The sequence below is a fragment of the Vicia villosa genome, linkage group LG7 (genome assembly GCF_029867415.1).
Source record: "Vicia villosa cultivar HV-30 ecotype Madison, WI linkage group LG7, Vvil1.0, whole genome shotgun sequence".
NCBI lineage: Eukaryota > Viridiplantae > Streptophyta > Magnoliopsida > Fabales > Fabaceae > Vicia > Vicia villosa.
Genome location: NC_081186.1, coordinates 9,403,657 through 9,422,612, shown reverse-complemented (window position 1 = coordinate 9,422,612; position 18,956 = coordinate 9,403,657). Strand labels below are relative to the sequence as shown.

The 18,956-nt window shown below is 37.0% G+C and overlaps 2 protein-coding genes across 2 annotated transcripts; both read left to right on the top strand.

Annotated features, from left to right (window-relative positions):
* The first annotated feature begins 1,394 nt into the window (after positions 1 to 1,394).
* LOC131618644 (uncharacterized) lies at positions 1,395 to 2,234 on the top strand. The gene is made up of 2 exons (XM_058889822.1): positions 1,395 to 1,589; positions 1,680 to 2,234. The coding sequence occupies exons 1-2, from the start codon at positions 1,395 to 1,397 to the stop codon at positions 2,232 to 2,234; spliced, it is 750 nt and encodes a 249-aa protein (XP_058745805.1).
* Positions 2,235 to 2,429: 195 nt separating this feature from the next.
* On the top strand, positions 2,430 to 18,431 carry LOC131618643 (uncharacterized). The gene is made up of 9 exons (XM_058889821.1): positions 2,430 to 2,530; positions 16,493 to 16,661; positions 16,769 to 16,828; positions 17,301 to 17,325; positions 17,429 to 17,490; positions 17,574 to 17,648; positions 17,740 to 17,826; positions 17,923 to 17,981; positions 18,144 to 18,431. Exons 1-9 carry the CDS (start codon positions 2,430 to 2,432, stop codon positions 18,262 to 18,264), a joined length of 759 nt encoding a protein of 252 aa, XP_058745804.1. The 3' UTR covers positions 18,265 to 18,431.
* The last annotated feature ends 525 nt before the right edge of the window (positions 18,432 to 18,956 follow it).

Below are 18,956 nucleotides of genomic sequence, written 5' to 3'. Positions count from 1 at the left end.
CGAAGTGAGTATATCCCTTCATTTTTCCACTTTCCCCATTTTCCTTCTCTCTTCTCTCTCTATTCTCTCATTCTCTCTACTCTCATAACACTCTTATCTCTCTCACTATCTAACCCCAACCTCCACCGTAAATCGTCTCCACCTTTAAAACCACTGTGCGACCCAGTTTTCTAGTTGACATTCAACCGGAAGCTTCAAACCTTCATCCCAAATCACCGTCGTACCCATATTTCCGGTTGAGCTTTAATTGGGATCTGCAAACACATATGAACCCTAAACCTAAACCGGACGAACCCTAAACATAAACCTGACGAACTGTGGGCGGCCATTGAGGCCGCCATCACAGATGAAGATCCCCATGAACCCTAACCTTATGAAGGAAGAACTCTAACCATAAAAACCCATATTTTTCCAAAAACGCAACAACCAAATACCAATCATGCAAGCATCACGATAACAACTTAAAACCCTAAGCTAAGTGATTTAGGTTTAACTCTTTTGGCTATGAAACTTTTCGTAACAAATCTCTTTCGCTTTCTCTCCGATCTCCTTCTGATTCTCTATCTTTTTGGTATTTTTGCAGGTATCAGAAGGCTTAGCTCAAGGGATTTTGTAATTTCAATTGTGAAACCCCAACTCCTTTACGGATGAAGAAGAGCTTTGGTGTTGGGTAGGGATTCCCAGCAGCAAGGGTTTCTTCTCATATTTTTTTCGTCCCTTTCTCTTAGTTTGATTTTAGGTTTTATAGTATTAGGGTTAGATTGATTTAGGAAGTAGATTTATGTTATTTTGTTGTTACAAATTACATTAATGTAAATTGATTTCGGATTTAATTTTAGGAAATAGGAGATTTGATTTTTTTTAGACTTAGAGATTGATTTTGTACATGGACAAACTTTGTATTATAATCATTCATTCAATAAAATATTTTCTTTCTTTTTCAATATTTGGTTCGTTTGATCTTGTGAGTTGGACTTGGACTTAAATTTAGGGTTGGTGAGGATGATGATGGTGATGCGCCATTTTGGGTATAAATGGTTGAAACCCTAGTTGACTATTAGTCAACTTCCAACAATTAATAAAATAAAAAAATGATAAAAATAAATAACAATATTAATTAACAATAATAATGGTTAGAAATAAATAATGAATAATAGTAGAATTAAATTTAAAACTTAACCACTAATTAAAAGTAATAACAATATTTATAATTATAATAATTACTAAACAATATAAAAATTGCAAAAGGGCGAGGACGACCACCAAAAGGGGTGGTGTCGACGCCGTCGGAATCCCAAACCATAGAAAATGATAAGCACAACGTAGCAAACAAATCATTGAGCAAAAAGCTGGAAGAAAATGAAAAAGCATCAAAGGAGACAACCATAAATAATATGAAGGACGATAAAAGGAAAGCACCAGAAACCCTAGAATTACAAGATGGATCCCTTGAACCAAGGAAGCTTTGGATTGATGTAATAAGTGGTAATCAGAATCCAGGGAACGAAATGGCAATTAAGTTTATCACACCCAAGCTTGTTGACGGAGTCATTGAAGTCGAGAGTGATGAAGCTGACATCGTGAATGAGGTAAAATTCTGGGATACGACGTTAATCATGTATGTGTTTGGAGGTGATTTAAGCATGAATGTTGTCAAACAATTTATAATGAAAAACTAGAATTTTGAAAAACTACCTGACATATACTACAATGACGAAGGTTATTTTGTATTGAGATTCCATTCTTACCAAGATAGGGATGCTGTATTGAGGAAAGGACCATATACAATAAGAAATATGCCAATATTGTTATCTAAATGGAAACCAGACTTCAATTTGAAGAGAGACATGCTGCTTACTATCCTGATTTTGGTCAAACTACCTCAACTACCAATTTACTTATGGGGTTCCAAGAGCTTAAGTAAAATAGGTAGGGCATTAGGTACACAATTGATGACAGATGAATGCACCGAAAATCGGTATCGTATCTCTTATGCTAGAATCTTGGTTGAGATAGAAATCACACAAGAGATAGTGAAAGAAATTACAATCAAAGACAAGACAGGAGAGAAGATGCAACAATCTGTGGAGTACGAGTGGAGACCACCATACTGCATAAAATTTCAGAAGATCGGCCACACTTATGGAGGAAAGCAACAAAAGCAACATACAAAGCAATTGATACCAAAAGAGAAGGACACAACAAAAACAACAGGAGGTGGAAATCAATGCTAAGATCATTCAGGACCCAAAGGAAAACACAAGAGAGAGCACTAAATCCATCTCCTCCACAAAATCAAATGCTAGGGAATTCTAGATCTGATGACTCTACAAATCAAGCATAGACTACAGTCAGGAAAAGAGGAAAGGATAATGCAAGAATCTATGAAAGTGGTAAGTCTCTAATGAGTAATACATCACAAGTTAAATATGGAAATGGTTTTGGAACAATTGGGGGTGGATCTTCCTTTGTGTTCCTTGAAGATGTTCCATGATAATTTCATGGAATGTGAGGGGGCTAAAAAAAGCGGGTAAGACTAGGGAGATTAGCTCCCGTCTCCGAAATCTTAACCCTGTAATAATTGTGTTGATTGAGACTATAGTGAAGAAGAACAAGGCTTGTGTTATTAGAGAGAGGATGAAACTCAGAGTTAATTTCTTGGATAATTATGATATACATGAAAATGGTAGATTATGGGTGTGTTAGGATGAAAATAGAATGAATATTGAGCATGTTGGTAGCACTGACAAGTTTATTCATTGTAAGGTGTTGGATAGCACTGGTAATTTTCTGTATTGGTTGACTACAATATTTTTCCCACAACCAATTATAGTGTAGAAAGAAACTCTGGCAAGATATTAGTAATATATATTCTTAACAACAAGGTCCGTGGATACTCATTAGGGATTTTAACAATGTTGTGAATATAGAAGACAAAATCGGAGGTAATACGGTGACGGAAAAGGAATACATTGATTTTGTTACCATGATGAGCAACACTGAACTATATGAAATGGAGAGTAATGGGGATTAATTTACTCGGTCAAATAAGAAAGGGGATAATGCTATCTATTCTAGGATAGATAGAGTTTTGGGAAATAGTGATTGGATGCAGGAACATGTTAATGCCACCCTAACTAATATGTCACCGAATGTGTCTGATCATTCCATGCTTCTATTAAAGGAACCAGAGCTCAACTAAACTAGAACTAACAACTTTAAATTCATAAATAGCACTGTTGATTTGGACCAACTCCATGAAGTGGTGAGAAACAGTTGGAATATTCCACTAAACGGAAGACCTATGTTTATTGTTTGGAAAAAGCTTCAAAGATTACAGCCTTTCATCAAGAAGCTGAGTAAGCCGATATCAGATGTGAACAACAATATTATCAAATCCAGAGAGGATCTCTTGTAGGGACATAATCGTTTGATGATTGATAGAATGAATGTTGACAAGATAGAAAGGGTCCATATTTGCTCCGAAGAATTGATAAAGTGGCAGGAAATTGAGTTTAAGTTGTTGAAACAAAGAGAAAAAATCACTTAGTTGAGATTAAGTGGTGATAACAATATATATTTTCATGCTGCTATTAAAATGAGACATAAAAACAAAAGTATGATAAGTTTGCTGAAAGAGGATGGATCCCATGTCAATACTCAACAGGAGTTGGAAAAAGAGGTAATAGATTTTTATAAGAACCTGATGGGAACAACTACTTCTGAGCTAGATGGTACTGACACAAGCACCATGCGATAAGGGCCCCAATTAAAAGCAGCCCATCGAGAATTTCTCACTGCCACTTATCGCACGCTCGCGAAAAATGACCAGAGTCGCCACTAGAATATTTATCCCATCGAGGGAAAGGAATATCAGAAAACCTAGCAAAGAATAATAACAAGGTCTTACGACCAGAGAACTGGGTACGGGAGTCGGTTACGCAAAGGGAAGGTACTAGCACCCCTCACGCCCATCGTACTCGACAGTATCCACTTATGTTTGTTTCTATCTAAAGGGTTTGTCTAATGTCTAAAGTCTAAATGTGAATGCATGAAAAAAGAAATACAGGGAAAAGAAGAAATTATTTACAATTGTGCTCGCTTAGGCCCCGTGACCTAATGCCTACGTATCCTTTTCAGGAATCAGAGCGTCGTAGTTCAGCTCACATGTTTCTGTTTGTTTTTGTGTTTTTTAGTTGAACAGAGGTTAAGGTCACAATCCACGATGCTCGACCTTGGGAGACTTACACGCCTAAGTATTGAATGGACTTAACTTGTTCTTAGAAAAGAAGAAACATGGGTTTGTGTTTTTTGATGTAATTCCATGATGAACAAAACCCACTACAAGGATTCACATCACTTACTTACTTTGTTTTAAGTCTGAACATTTATTAGGTATTTTGAGTGTTTTTGGTTGGGTGTTTTTTAAGGGAAATTTATTTGTGACTTGGACCATACTAAAAAAGTTTAAGTATTTAGAGAAATACACCAAGGTCTACACCTCAATCATTTCTCTAAGTAGCGTTTAGGAAACACACTAAGGTCTACACCTCAATCATTTCTTTTCCACTAAGTAGAAAAGAAATACACCGGGGCCTACGCCCCAATCATTTCTTTCTCACTATGAAAAATAGTAGTGTGCTCTTCGTCGGTATTTATTAGGTTTTTTAATGTTGAAAAAGAAAAAGAAATGAGAAAGGGGGAGACTAAACTAATTCACTAGCCTAATTGTTATTGTTAAAAGTCTAAATCCTGATTAAGAACTAAACTAAAATCTAAGGGAAATTAACGAAGCAAAAAAGATGGGAAAAAGTCATTTAAGTTGACCAAAGTCAACTTTAACGACTAGGGGTATTTTAGGTATTTCACAAGATATGAGAAAAATATTCACAAAATAAAAGAAATAAAGCCTAGACTAAAAGGAAAATATTCACAAGCATTGTATATTTTTATGAATTAAAACTAAAAAACTAAGTATTTTTATTATGATTAACCAATCAAAAAATTAAAGAAAAAAACAACAATTAAAAATTCCAAAAAAAAACTATATATTCCTAAAATCCTAATTGGTTAGAAACTATATTTTTTTCATTTTTATTTCAATGGAAATTGAATTATTGATTAAAAATTAGAAAAGAAACAATTTAAACAAATCCTAAATTCTGCCTGCCAGGGGGTGTAAAAAGAAATCATTATGCATAGAAATCCAGCTACCAGGCGCACTGGGCCAAAATAAAGGGGTGGAAATAGCGCTTAGGCCCAGCAGAGTGATTCACAAATCTTTATTTTTATTTCACATCCTTTTTTATGATTTATTGCAATCAACATGTGGTTATTTATTATCATATGGTATTTATTCAAGACGTGGCATAGAAACATCACACATGTACGTATCAATTGGTCAGGTAAAGTTTAAGTGACTAAAGACAAAAACTCAACCTGGGCCAATCATACTCACACACCCCATACATTAATCATATGAATGATGCATAAATTGGAGAAAGAATAGGAAAATTAACCAATTAAAACGCGCCACCTAAACCGGCCGGGGTCAACCACTCAAACTCCATAACAGACGCCGAAGCTAAGCTCCAGTCATCTTCTCCGATCACACACTCCATGGAGATCTGCGAATATGCCCAGAAAGCCACAAGAATGGTACTTCCTGACTCGGTTCCGCACATAGAATCCAAATATGAGCCTAGTTTTTAATGATTCCTCTTCTATCATCAGAACCGAATGCAACCTCAAAACCCTAACTAACTAAAACCTCATTAAAATCCACACAAAGCATAGCAGGATGTTCACACTCATTCATAGCATTCAAACATGTGAATTACACAGGCAAACATGAACCAAAATATTTAAAACAAAGCAAGCAAAGAGATGAACACGAATGCATCAAACATGTAACACCCCTCTAATAACCGCGGCAATTAAATAATTATTAATCAGAGTAAACATGTAGAGAGGCATCACAAATTCATAAAATGAAGAAAACACACGTCGGTACATATCATGCATTCACTGAAACAACTGAAATTATAACTCATTAAATAAAATCATGTTTTACACAGCGGAATCAAAAACATAGAGTCAACATTCATCATTAATGTATCCGACTCAACCAACAAAACCAATTAGAGTTATAATCAACTCAAAACAAACGTGTTCCCAGTTTTACATCTACCAGAGCATGACACCGACACTATAACTAGAAACCGACTTATGAGTTAATCCTCACCAAGTCGCGCCGCTATCCTCAATCTAAAAATGACAACAAGTAAGGGTGAGTCTCATCACAGTTAACCAATGTTATTGCATCATAAATAATAACATATCATAGTTATATCATTCACCCAATTGTTTCATATTCAGACAATTCAATCATTTATACATCCATAGATAAACAGACAGTCAACATGTAACATATATCATCATGCTATAAACAAATCATGCACATGTATGAAACTGACACTATGCATGTGGTACCAATCATCACCAGTGGAAATCATCCACCGACCGATCTATCATCATCCAGATACGGCCCTGCCAGCACCAATTCCACACAATGGGAATTCTGCCCCTCACTGAATCCTCTCATCATCTAGGATTCAGCCCATGTTTATGAATGCATGCAACATATATATAACATACTTCATCATCATACTATGAGTAGCATCATCTATACTCATTTCATCATCATCATCATCGTTATCAAGCATGTTCATATATATATTCACATCATTCAAATACGATTAAAACATCAGTAAACCACAGAATCACATCACCAGGTTTACACAGTACCAAACAGTATACAAACAGGCATACCAATCGAAAGTTACACATCATTGAACTTTCCAGAAAAATCACAAAAACAGAAATTTGCACACACAGCGTCCATACGCGTATCATGATGCCCATACGCACCCATACGCGTATCACTATGTCCCATACGCGTATCATACGCATTTCACCAGAACTCAAAATGGTCTAGAAACCAACTCATACGCGTATCAGTCTTGCCATACGCGTATCACCAGAATAATTTTCCTCTTTCAAAACTCCCATACGCGTATGAGCATCCTCATACGCTATCATACGCAAAACACCAGTACGTGGTATTTGGGACAGTGCAACTGCGTATCATACGCGTATAGCCCATTGGGAGTGTCCCCCATACGCGTATGACCTCATCCCATACGCGTATGGCACTGTTTCATACGCGAAACACCAGAAAATGCCCAGAACCTGCAGAATTCGTAACAGTCCAAAACCCATTCGTTTTTACTCATACCAGTCCACGATTTTGAGTCTAAAAACCAGAAAAATTGCATCTAAACAGCATACGAATTCGTCCATAACCATAGTATATGATCCCATAATCAATTTCATTCATCATACCCTAAATCTATCAGTTACTAGGGATTAACAGTTCAATTTCAATGATGAACACAGATGAAAATTCAGAATATAGAATCAATGGATCCAATCATACTCCTAATCCATACTATCACCTATAATACGATAAAAGAGATTAAACGGAGAGTCTCCCCTTACCTCAGATAAAAGTCTTGGTTCTTGGTCTCTCCCTCTACAGTTCTCCTTCACGTTCCTTGTTCCCAATTCTGTTCTTTCACGTTCTTTCTTTCCCAATTCCCAATTCTGATTATTTTATGAAAAATAATATTAAATTAGTAAGGGCTTTACTGCACCACACCCCCTCTTCTTACTAATTTCACACATGGCCCAAATGCCATTAACCATCATTTTCCTCTTATTTTCATAAAATCCATAATAATAATAATTATTAATCTAATATTCAAATTAAATTAAAAATTAAAATTATACGGGTGTTACAACTCTCCCCCACTAAAAGAGTTTTCGTCCTCGAAAACATACCTCAGGTAAAAAGTTCTGGATAAGAATCCTTCATCTGACCCTCTAGCTCCCAGTTAACATTCCCCTCAGCAGGTCCTCCCCAAGCTACTCTGACCAAAGCTATTTCCTTGCCACGCAATTGCTTCAGCCTTCGATCCTCAATCCTCACAGGTAAAGTCTCAACCGTCAAGTTATCTTTCACCTGTATATCATCTACTTGGATCACATGGGACGGATCTGAAATGTATTTCCTCAACTGAGACACATGAAATACATCATGCAAATTTGCAAGCATCGGCGGTAAAGCGATACGATAAGCCACTTCTCCTACTCTTTCAGAAATTTGGAATGGTCCGATAAAACGCGGAGTCAACTTCTTCGACTTCAATGCCCGACCAATCCCTGTCATAGGAGTAACTCTCATAAACACATGATCTCCCTCTTGAAACTCAAGTGTTTTCCTCCTCTTGTCGTGATAACTCTTCTGACGACTCTGAGAAGCCTTCATCTTCTCCTGAATCATTTTAATCTTCTCTGTAGTCTGTTGTACAATTTCTGGACCAATCACAGCACTCTCACCAGATTCGTACCAACACAACGGCGTCCTACATCTCCTACCATACAAAGCCTCAAACGGAGCCATACCGATACTCGAATGATAACTGTTGTTGTAGGTAAACTCAATCAAAGGCAGATAACTATCCCAAGTACCTCCTTTTTCCAACACACAAGCCCGCAACAAATCCTCTAATGACTGAATCGTTCTCTCAGTCTGTCCATCAGTCTGCGGATGATAAGCAGAACTCAATCTTAGCTTAGTACCTAAAGCTTTCTGCAAACCTTCCCAGAACTTAGACGTAAACCTCGGATCTCTGTCTGACACGATACTTGAAGGAATACCATGCAGACTCACTATCTTCTCAATATACAATTGATCCAGCTTCTCCATCGGATAATCCATTCTCACCGGTATAAAATGTGCAGACTTCGTCAACCTGTCTACCACGACCCAGATAGCTTCACAATTTCTGATAGTTCTCGGCAAACCCGACACAAAATCCATTGAGATGCTGTCCCACTTCCACTCAGGAATAAACATCGGTTGCATCAACCCAGATGGTTTCTGATGCTCGATCTTTGACTTCTGGCAAGTCAAACAAGAATACACAAACTCAGCAATTTCCTTCTTCATTCCAGGCCACCAAAACAACTTTTTCAAATCATGATACATCTTGGTAGCACCAGGATGAATACTCAATCCACTACGGTGTCCTTCTTCCAAAATACGCTTTCGGAGTTCATCAACATCAGGAACACAAACTCGGTCACCAAACCTCAGTATACCATTCTCGTCGACTCTGAATTCACTACTCTTGCCTTGATTAATCAAAGTCAACTTATCAATCAATTCAACATCGGCTTTCTGACCTTCTCTTATTTCTTCGAGAATACCACTAGTCAGCTTCAGCATACCCAATTTAACACTAGTAGGAGTACCTTCACACACTAAACTCAAGTCTCTGAATTGTTCAATCAAATCCAATTCCTTCACCATTAACATAGACATATGCAAAGTCTTCCTACTCAATGCATCAGCCACGACGTTTGCCTTACCCGGATGGTAATTCAGACCAAAATCATAATCCTTCAGGAATTCTAACAACCTTCTCTGCCTCATATTCAGCTCTTTTTGATCAAAGAGATACTTCAGGCTTTTGTGATCACTGAACACCTCAAATCTCGAACCATACAAATAGTGTCGCCACAACTTCAAAACAAAAACCACAGCTGCCAACTCCAAATCATGAGTCGGATAATTCCTCTCATGCACTTTGAGTTGTCTCAACGCATAAGCGACCACCTGTTGATTCTGCATCAATACACCACCTAAACCCATCAGTGATGCGTCACAATAAACCACAAATGATTCTGTCGGATTCGGCAAAATCAAAATAGGAGCACTAGTCAATCTCCTCTTAAGCTCTTGGAATCCTTCTTCACACTTTGCATCCCAAATAAAGGCTTGTCCCTTCCTGGTTAGTTTAGTTAACGGCAATGCTAACTTCGAAAATCCCTCAATGAACTTTCTGTAGTAACCTGCAAGGCCAAGAAAACTACGAATCTCAGATACTGACTTCGGAGCTTCCCACTGAGACACAGCTTCTATCTTTGTAGGATCAACAGCAATACCATCCTTAGAAATCACATGTCCAAGAAAACTGACTTCTTCTAACCAAAATTCACACTTCGACAGTTTGGCAAAAAGTCGCTTCTCTTTCAACAATTCTAACACAGTTCTGAGATGCTCTGCATGTTCCTCCTCATTCTTAGAATATATCAGCATATCATCTATAAACACCACCACGAACTTATCGAGATAAGGATGAAAGATCCTGTTCATATATTCCATAAAAACACCAGGTGCATTAGTAACTCCAAACGGCATCACAGAATACTCGTAATGTCCATACCTCGTTCTAAAAGCAGTCTTCTGAATATCGTCATCTTTCACACGTATCTGATGATACCCAGACCTCAGATCAATCTTACTAAACACACGTGCTCCAACCAACTGGTCCATCAAATCATCAATCCTCGGCAATGGATACCGATTCTTGATAGTGACCTTGTTCAATTGTCTGTAATCTACACACAGCCTCATTGAACCCTCTTTCTTCTTTACTAGCAACACAGGCGCACCCCACGGCGAAACACTAGGACGAATAAACTTCTTCTCAAGCAATTCCTCTAACTGCTTCTTCAGTTCAGCCAATTCAGACGGCGACATACGATACGGCGTCATTGACACTGGACTAGTTCCTGGAACCAAATCAATAGAAAACTCCACTTCTCTTTCCGGTGGCAATTCATTCACATCCTCTGGAAAAACTTCTGGAAATTCACACACCACAGGCAATTCGCCACTCGCCACTTTCTCTTTTATATTCATCAATGCGAACAACATAAACACTGTTGCACCATCTCCGATAGCTTCATTCACCTGTCTAGCCGTCATTTCCAGACTATCAGAACTAACCTCTTCAGGAAAACTCACCGTCTTCGCAAAACAGTTGATATGAACACGGTTGAATTCCAACCAGTTCATTCCTAGGATTACATCAAGTTGTTTCAACGGAAGGCACACTAAGTCCATCCCGAATTCTCTACCAAAAATGTCAACCGGACAATTCAAGCATGCAGACGAAGTAGTTACTGAACCCGACGCAGGAGTGTCAATAACCATACTTCCATTTATATCAGATATCTCAAGATTTAACCTCTCAGCACAATCCAAAGAAATAAAAGAGTGAGTTGCTCCAGTATCAATAATTGCAACTAAAGGTGTGCCATGAATGAAACAAGTACCTTTAATCAACTTGTCTTCCGGAGTAGTCGCAGATCCAGTCAAAGCAAAAACCTTTCCTCCCGATTGGTTCTTCTTCGGCTTAGGACAATTAGGACTGATGTGACCCTCTTCACCACAGTTGTAGCAAGTCACAACCCTCTTCTTGCAGTCAGCAGCAATATGACCCACTTGGTCACACTTGTAACACTTCTTCTGATCAACCTTGCATTCATTCCTATGATGTCCCATCTCACCACAATTGTAACACCTGATACGAGCACTGGAATCTCCCCCACTGGGTTTCTTCCAATCAACAGGTTTACCTCTACCATATGGCTTACCTCGATCGATATGTTTCTTTCCTTTTCTGTCAACCAACTCGCGAGAGTGAGATGACCTCAGCTTGATGTTATCTTCCTCAAAAATCCTGCTACAATCTACCAGATCAACAAACCTCCGGATTCTCTGGTACCTGATACCCTGCTTGATCTCATCACGAAGATCATTCTCAAATTTGACACATTTCGAGAACTCACTGGCTTCGTCATCATTGTAAATGCACATCGTACCTTGCCAGTTCCACAAACTTGGCAGCATACTCCGGTACTGACATATTACCTTGAACCAGCGCCAGAAATTCAACTTCCTTTCTTCCCCTGACATCTTCAGGAAAATATCTCCTCAGAAATTCCCTCCTGAATACAGTCCAGGTAATTGCTGTACTACTAGCATCCAGCTCAGTTCTGGTTGACATCCACCAGTCATCAGCTTCTTCAGATAACATGTGGGTGCCATATCTCACCTTGAGATCCTCAGTACAGTCAATGACTCTGAAAATCCTCTCGATCTCCTTCAGCCATTTTTGAGCACCCTCGGGATCATGCATGCCCTTGAACAATGGAGGATTGTTCCTCTGGAAACTGTTCAGTTGTCTGTCGGCACTAATCGCAGCTCCATTGGCATTCCCTCCCAGCACACCAGCAATCATGCCCAGAGCCTCAGCGATAGCATCGTCGTTTCTTCCTCCTCTTCCAGCCATCGTTCTGCTTAACACAAACAATCCAGTCAGAATAAAAGTATCGACAAATAACTCGTATTAGTCGCATACACGGAAAGACTGACACTAAGACTCTGATCACAACGATCGACTATGCTCTGATACCACTATTGTAACACCCCTCTAATAACCGCGGCAATTAAATAATTATTAATCAGAGTAAACATGTAGAGAGGCATCACAAATTCATAAAATGAAGAAAACACACGTCGGTACATATCATGCATTCACTGAAACAACTGAAATTATAACTCATTAAATAAAATCATGTTTTACACAGCGGAATCAAAAACATAGAGTCAACATTCATCATTAATGTATCCGACTCAACCAACAAAACCAATTAGAGTTATAATCAACTCAAAACAAACGTGTTCCCAGTGTTACATCTACCAGAGCATGACACCGACACTATAACTAGAAACCGACTTATGAGCTAATCCTCACCAAGTCGCGCCGCTATCCTCAATCTGAAAATGACAACAAGTAAGGGTGAGTCTCATCACAGTTAACCAATGTTATTGCATCATAAATAATAACATATCATAGTTATATCATTCACCCAATTGTTTCATATTCAGACAATTCAATCATTTATACATCCACAGATAAACAGACAGTCAACATGTAACATATATCATCATGCTATAAACGAATCATGCACATGTATGAAACTGACACTATGCATGTGGTACCAATCATCACCAGTGGAAATCATCCACCGACCGATCTATCATCATCCAGATACGGCCCTGCCAGCACCAATTCCACACAATGGGAATTCTGCCCCTCACTGAATCCTCTCATCATCTAGGATTCAGCCCATGTTTATGAATGCATGCAACATATATATATAACATACTTCATCATCATACTATGAGTAGCATCATCTATACTCATTTCATCATCATCATCATCGTTATCAAGCATGTTCATATATATATATATATATATATATATTCACATCATTCAAATACGATTAAAACATCAGTAAACCACAGAATCACATCACCAGGTTTACACAGTACCAAACAGTATACAAACAGGCATACCAATCGAAAGTTACACATCATTGAACTTTCCAGAAAAATCACAAAAACAGAAATTTGCACACACAGCGTCCATACGCGTATCATGATGCCCATACGCACCCATACGCGTATCACTATGTCCCATACGCGTATCATACGCATTTCACCAGAACTCAAAATGGTCTAGAAACCAACTCATACGCGTATCAGTCTTGCCATACGCGTATCACCAGAATAATTTTCCTCTTTCAAAACTCCCATACGCGTATGAGCATCCTCATACGCTCTCATACGCAAAACACCAGTACGTGGTATTTGGGACAGGGCAACTGCGTATCATACGCGTATAGCCCATTGGGAGTGTCCCCCATACGCGTATGACCTCATCCCATACGCGTATGGCACTGTTTCATACGCGAAACACCAGAAAATGCCCAGAACCTGCAGAATTCGTAACAGTCCAAAACCCATTCGTTTTTACTCATACCAGTCCACGATTTTGAGTCTAAAAACCAGAAAAATTGCATCTAAACAGCATACGAATTCGTCCATAACCATAGTATATGATCCCATAATCAATTTCATTCATCATACCCTAAATCTATCAGTTATTAGGGATTAACAGTTCAATTTCAATGATGAACACAGATGAAAATTCAGAATATAGAATCAATGGATCCAATCATACTCCTAATCCATACTATCACCTATAATACGATAAAAGAGATTAAACGGAGAGTCTCCCCTTACCTCAGATAAAAGTCTTGGTTCTTGGTCTCTCCCTCTACAGTTCTCCTTCACGTTCCTTGTTCCCAATTCTCTTCTTTCACGTTCTTTCTTTCCCAATTCCCAATTCTGATTATTTTATGAAAAATAATATTAAATTAGTAAGGGCTTTACTGCACCACACCCCCTCTTCTTACTAATTTCACACATGGCCCAAATGCCATTAACCATCATTTTCCTCTTATTTTCATAAAATCCATAATAATAATAATTATTAATCTAATATTCAAATTAAATTAAAAATTAAAATTATACGGGTGTTACAAAACACACCAAAACAATGGTGCTAATCACCCAAATCACATCACTACAAGAAAAAAGGTCTACGGCCACAGTAAATTTTTCCACAACTCAAAAACTGTGGCCACATACAAGCTTTGACCAGGGTTTTCAAATCGTAGACATATGTTTAGAAATATTGAATCCGGAGTGTGAAACTGTGGCTTTTTCATCATTTGTCAAGGTTAATAAACTGCGGATAGTTTAAGCCGCAATAATAAAACCGCGACATTATAATTTTCACTTCAAACTGTGGCCCTAGCCCAAAAATATACCCCGCCAGAATTTCCCTCTTTTTTTAGCTTTCCCTCGCTTTAATTATTTTCTTTTCTAATTTTTTTTAGATTAGATTAAAAAAAGAAAAAAAAATTGAGATTTCATTTCATTCATAGGAGAAGAAAAAACCCTAACAAAGTGGTGCCAAAAAGAATCTCTCAATGTCCTCTCACACTAAAGCTCTCAAAAACCTAACGATATGGCTCAAGTTTTTCATTGAAACTTGAAGGAGAAGAGCTCGACTTCCATCCTTTTTCCAACCACTCTTTCACGAACTCAGCAAAACCTAGTCTCCCACCAAAAGCTATATCGCCTCCCAAAACCTCCCGCCGCCGCTTCCGTCATATAACCTTATGAATGCATCTTCTTTCACAAAACATAGACCACAAACTCGTAATCCATGTGATGCGGAAAAGGGGTCCAAGAAACAATCTATCACGCAATAGACATCTCAACCCAATACCTACACTCTAGCTTAAAGCTTAATTAGGGTTTTGGAGCCCATTTCTTTCTACTACATACTCTTCTTCTCAAATCTCATTTCTCTCCACAATAGGCAAATGTTCTATTAGGTTTTTGTAGTGTATGTTTATTAAGGTTCTCTTTAACTACCAATTTGATGTTAATTTTGATATGTATTTCAGGTTTGCACATAGAAGAAGAAGAAGAAGATGATGGCAACACTACCTATACCACTTGTTTGGGAGATTGTGAAGAGGAAAAACTCTTTTTGGTTTAAAAAGTTTGGTAACAACACTCAAAGCGTTCAATTTATAAGAGACCTAAATGATCTCTAAAACCTCAACTCCTTCAAGTACTCTGGATAGTAAAAACAATACCCTGTTTTTATCAATATGTTACCTTCACTTCTTGTTTTGTTTGATTTCGTCTATCATGTAGGTTACAAATTGGTACTTGTAAAAATGGTTTTTGAAATTGTAAAATTTCTCTTCTTACAGATTAGCTAAAGGTTAAATGTGATTTTATTTTTAGTGAAAATAGTGAGATTTTGATTTTGATAATGTGATCATTTTGTGTGTGATGTATTTGCATTTCTATTGATTTTTGTACACAAAGCTTGGTTTATGTTTATGACTGTATCATAGGTTTGGCCAACAAGATTATCATTACTTTTCAGCCAGCCCGGAAAGATTAGTATGTGTTGTTGGCTACCACCAAGCCAAGGAAGTAGAACAAGCTTGAAGCCTTGCTTCTCAAATCTATGATGAAGAAGAGTTTAGGAGGATTGCAAAGTCTATCCAAAAACAGTTAATTTGTGTTAAACTTTACTAATTAATATTAATTCATTATTTTATTGAATGGTTTGACAATTGTATTGTTTAATTGTGTTTCACAATATTGTTCTGATGGCTGCATCTATATTTCCGGTAACTTGATGTGAATTATCCATTAAATTATTTCACTCACTAGACATTTGTTGAGCAATTTTAAATCAGCTTGTGCTTATTTTGTTGTTAGATTCAGCCTGGAGAAGCGTAATGAAACGGATAATATAGATGATGTTGCTTATGTAATCCATAACACCATGGACATGGATGGATTTTCCTGAATATGTATTGGTCTTGAAGCCATAGAAGAAGTGGAAGGACACAGTTTCTGTAAGGTAGTGTTACATTTTGATTATTATCTCTTTTATCATTCTGTTTTATTGTCCACAAATGGAATTAGTATGTGCTTCAAGTATTAGTAGTGCTTCAAGTATGTGCTTCCATTCACCGACAAGATTTCTATGCTTTATCACAGAAATAAAAAGGTTTGGAATTAAGTTTAGTTAATTGTTTTGGTGTAATTGTTGTTGTTAATGGAATGATTTAGATCTGATGGAGGGGAAAGGATGGTTAAGAAGCTTAGGATGTCCAAAGCCCTCACTATATCTGAGGGGACATCAGTTTCAGATGCGTGTCGGCGAATGGCAGCACGGTGCGTTGATGCTGTTTTGCTGCCTGATTCAAATGCTTTGTTATCGGGAACTATGACTGACAAGGTTTGTGAATTTTCTGTGTGAATGTGTGTTTATTGGGTGAGTGTAGTGCATAATATAGTTTGAGATGTAGTTTTCATGTATAATGCAAGGATGTGTGTGGTGTTTAGGATATTGCTACTAGAGTTATTGCCGAGGGTTTGTGGCCAGACCAAACAATGGTGTCAAAAGTAATGACTCGGAATACTTTGTTTGTGACATCAGATACACGGGCCATTGAAGCCCTTCAAAATATGGTCCAAGGTTAGCTTCGTTCATTAATATCAGTGTTATTATTTGATTTTAGGTGTGTAAGTCAAACTAGGATGTCGTATATTCATGTTATTATCACGACTTTTAGTTATTGTGTTGCTTGCTATCATAACTGTTTTTTTGTCAATCCCAATTAATTTAATACATTTTGTGAAGCATTTTTATTATGAATTGTTGACCTCTCTTGTGCGTGCTGTTATATCTTAATTATTATTCTTGGCTGTGTTTTGTTTGGTTTGGTTACTTACATTTTGTAGAGTTTCTTTTTTTTTTCCAGGTTGAAAAAGACTCCCAAGCTTCTCTTGATAGTCTCCGGTCCATCATGGAGGAAGAAAAGAAGAAAAAAATTATTAATAGGCCTGGCAATATCAGCTGGAATTCACAATTCAGTGGAACATTTGCACGGGTTACCATGGTACTAATTTTTCACCCATTGGACTTGTTTTTTTAATGCTATGGACTTTAATGTACATATCAGTTTCATCTCCTTTCATATTTTACTTGTTAATTTCCTCAAGCTTCATATTACATAAAGAATCCTGCTATACATGATATTGTAACATTTCGAGATCCAACACAGGTATATTGTGCTAGTACATACTTTACTCGTATGGAATATTTAGCATACTACTTATAATTATATGATTGGTTTTTCTTATGTAGCATTCTGGAGAGAACACACATATTTTTATCAAGAGAATTGTTGTGAAAGAAGGAGACACTATTGAGGCAGTAAATGTCAATTAAAATTTACATTTACTCAATAAAACCATCATTTCTAATTACACCATTATGGTTTTTCTAAGTTCAGTTGTGCAACATTTTGCAGGTTCATCATGGAGTACTCTATGTCAATGGTGTTCCTCAAGAGGAGAATTTTGTGATAGATCCACCGACATACACAACGAAATTAACTGTGAGACTGATGTTATCAATTATGATAAATTTTATTGTTATTTGTTTATTCAATATTCATATTTTTCCTTCCTCATTAGCTCTATGATCCTTGCAGCATGTGCCAAAAGGCCATATTTATGTTATGGGCGATAATCGCTATGATTCACATGTATGGTAAGTAACTATTTTCGACAAGCTACTCTACTTTCAGTTTTCATTCTTCATTACTTTTCAACTTCTTGACATGTGTGATTTCTAAATGCATTGATGTTTAATGCAATTGTTTTCTCTTATTATTTTTACCTTCTTGTTACTCTTTGCCTTATATATGAACAGGGGACCACTTCATATGAAAAACATAGTTGGAAGATATTTTCACGAAATATCATCCTTCATGTTTTCTATAGTAACTCAGTATTATATTTTTTTTGTGTTCAAGTGTAGACACCAACCATGAAGTGTAGACATTAATGATGAAGAATTGAGTCTTGAAGAATAGAAGACAATCAAAGAAATTGCTCCAATAAGGTAGATATAGATTATTTTATGGCCTAAATGTTATATAGAAACCATGAACACATTTTTCATATATGATTGTTATGGTATGAGATTGTTATATCTGAACATTTACATCTATAATGCATTGGTACAATATATTTACTAGCTCTAATGAATGAACTGATTGTATTGATGACTTAAATATTTAGATCACATAAGAGTCTATCACAAAAGAGTAATGTGTGCCCATGAACAGATTATGACCTTAGAAGAGGCTATTGATGGTTTATGATGATTGAAAGCGTTATTTATCTAATTGGTTCTCTTACTAAAAGTTGACTACGTTTTGATTTTTAGATGGTTGGGTACTTAAAAAAAATTGATTTACTATGAATTGTTGTTCTGTTAGATTTTTGGTAGCTTTTCTATTAGTATTATATTATAGCTTTATTACCACTTCAAGAGCTCATGTAGACTTTTTGAAATGGTACCTTGCTATGGTGTGTACCTTGCTATTTTATTGGTGTTTTGTGTGTATATCCTGGAGGTGGTTTCATAAAGAAAATATATCGTAGTTCTAAAGATATGTCATGAAATGATATTTGTAATTATTGTGTTAGTTTGTAATGCACTTATAGTATAGAATTTGGA

Coding starts and splice junctions, on each gene's coding strand:
- LOC131618644 (XM_058889822.1), top strand. CDS start 1,395: ATGAAGGACGATAAAAGGAAAGCACCAGAAACCCTAGAATTACAAGAT. Junction 1,590..1,679: donor AAGCTGACATCGTGAATGAG/GTAAAATTCTGG, acceptor ATGAAAAACTAG/AATTTTGAAAAACTACCTGA.
- LOC131618643 (XM_058889821.1), top strand. CDS start 2,430: ATGGAAATGGTTTTGGAACAATTGGGGGTGGATCTTCCTTTGTGTTCC. Junction 16,662..16,768: donor CGGGAACTATGACTGACAAG/GTTTGTGAATTT, acceptor TGTGGTGTTTAG/GATATTGCTACTAGAGTTAT. Junction 17,982..18,143: donor CGCTATGATTCACATGTATG/GTAAGTAACTAT, acceptor ATATATGAACAG/GGGACCACTTCATATGAAAA.